General features: G+C 54.6%; 1 protein-coding gene across 3 annotated transcripts in view; it reads right to left on the bottom strand.

Annotated features, from left to right (window-relative positions):
- Positions 1 to 1,771, bottom strand: part of Shisa7 (shisa family member 7) — a 17,165-nt gene extending 15,394 nt beyond the window's left edge. For all 3 annotated transcript variants that reach the window (XM_050130775.1, XM_050130773.1, XM_050130774.1), the window contains exon 1: positions 1,134 to 1,771. Coding sequence is in view for 2 of the 3 variants with exons in the window: in XM_050130773.1 (XP_049986730.1) it covers positions 1,134 to 1,212 (79 nt within the window). In the remaining variant the exon portion in view is untranslated. The remainder of the gene's footprint in view (positions 1 to 1,133) is intronic.
- Between the last annotated feature and the right edge of the window lie 362 nt (positions 1,772 to 2,133).

The following is a 2,133-nucleotide window of genomic DNA, read 5'->3' as shown; positions in this document are numbered from 1 at the left end:
CTTCTCACCGAGCATCCCAGCCAGTCCCCAAGCAGCCCCAGACCCGCTGGGGTCCCGGTCCTGCTGGGTGTCTTCTAGAGTTCTTGTGCGTTTGTCACGGGGTGCACACCTTGTCTTGCCATGCATCTTTCAAGCCTAGACTAGAACGTCCATGAAGGCGGATGGTTGGATCTACATCTCTGCTTTTCTACGGCACTCAGAATCAGTGTCTGGTACATGTAAATGCTCGGGAGAACATTTATATCTCGGGAAATGTTGAAGCAGGTATGAGAGGCGGATATTCATATCCCACCCACCCCCCCAGATGAGAAAAAAAAATTTAAGAACTTCTATCGGTTGCCTATGCCCCACAGTGCCCGGACTTGGGGCTAGTCTGTATACCTGGGTCTCCAGGTAGTAGTCTAGATGGCTTTATCCCACACACAGAGAAGGGAGGGGAGACACCTAGAGAGTCAGTCTTTCTGAGAGTGGCAGACACAGCCCTATAGATCCCTTCATCCTTTGAGCACTGACATGTACAATGAGAATTTGGCTGAAAGAATGAAAGCCATCTGGACTGATGGGGCGGAAGGCAGCTGTCTCCCTGGGAGTTGACAGAGGACAACCATCTGCAGATGCAGCAGCCAGTGCAGACACTGGAGACGTGGGGACTGGTTCTCTGTTTCCCTCACACAACACTGCTCAGACTCATAACAGGATCGATACACAACAGACCACAGGACACCTAAGCAGTGGCCCCAAAGCAAGGACACTCAGTGTCATCCTGGTGATGCACCGATACCTCCTTCCAGAGCATGTGTGTGACTGTGTGCACACACACATCACTCTACACGGACATACAAACATGTGCACGAATTTTAGCCTTCAGTACCCAAGACTCAGATGTCAAGGCACACCAGAGACATTACCACCCGAGGCCAGCTCCCTGCGCTGGCGCAAGCAGGCAGGCAGGCAGGCAGGCATCCTGCTCATCCTATCTCTGTCATGCAGCCTTCTAGGTGCAAGCACACTCCGGGTCAGCTGTGCAGAATCTGCAACTGGTTTGTGCGAACTCCTGTGGAGCCTACATACCCGCCCCATTCCCTACTCCGCCCCCAGCCCTAGACCGCCCCCAACCTCTAGTTCTCACTCACAAGTCAATGTCCTCCTCCACAGCCAGAGGGGGCAGGTGGAAAGGGAGGCCCAAACCCCCGGTTCTTCCAGCTGCTGCATCTTGCTTGGTTCTCAAATCCAGCCCAGGACTTGAGAGACGCAAGGTACAGAGAAAGAAAGCCAGATTGGAGAGAGGAAGCCCCCAACAAGTCCTATCCCATCCCTGCTAGCTGGGGGTGGAGAATCTTGGCTAGGACGGCGGAAGTGGGTTGGGCTGGGAAGAGCGGAGTGCCTCCTGAGGGTCCTGGAAGAGAACAGCAGCAGGTGGGGGGGAGGCTGGTGAAGGGACAGAGGAACAGGATCCAGGAAGAGAGGAACATAGAAACAAAGAGGAAGACAGAGCCAGCCAGCTAGGAAAGAGATAGAAACCCATGGAAGGTGGTACCGGAAGGATGGATAGTGATGGGAAGAAGACAGAGAAAGAAAGAGAGTGGGAGGAACAGAGATGCCGGGGAGTGGGGGGGAGGTGGGCAAGAGAGTGAGAGAAGTGAGACCCAGAGAAGGAGGGCATAACCAACAAGGACCAAAGCCTCTAAAATGGCCTAAGTGGGGTCTGCAGGTGGCAGTGGTGGAGGAGGTAGCGGGAGAGCAGATCAGGGCAGGGGTTGGAGAGCAAGTGGAGGGGGTTCCTAGGAATCTCGGGGATTGGAAAAACAGTTTGAGGTAGGAATGCGGAAATCAGGCAAAACTGAAAACCTGTGGAAGAAGCAGAGGGAGGGAAGCGGAGCCGGTCCTGGCAACCGGGAAAGATTCCCCAAATCCTTGCCAGAGGAAAGAGTGGGTCTCCCCCAACATTACAGCTCTACTCTATCTGGGCTGTCTGGGGTCCCTGCCTAGATAGACACTCAGTGCATCCTCTTGTCAGGACCCCTGCCTCCATCCAACCGGCTGTTTTCTCTCTCCTTTTAACCCGACTCTGCCATCGGGCCCTTGCTTCGGGCTCTCTGCATCTCTGCGTCTGTCTGGGGCTCTGTCCCGGAT

This window comes from Alexandromys fortis, unplaced genomic scaffold (genome assembly GCF_014885135.2).
Source record: "Alexandromys fortis isolate MF-2015 unplaced genomic scaffold, M_Fortis_MF-2015_v1.1 scaffold_344, whole genome shotgun sequence".
Classification (NCBI taxonomy): domain Eukaryota; kingdom Metazoa; phylum Chordata; class Mammalia; order Rodentia; family Cricetidae; genus Alexandromys; species Alexandromys fortis.
Note: the sequence above shows the minus strand (reverse complement) of the source record. Positions and strands in the feature narration are given on the sequence as shown.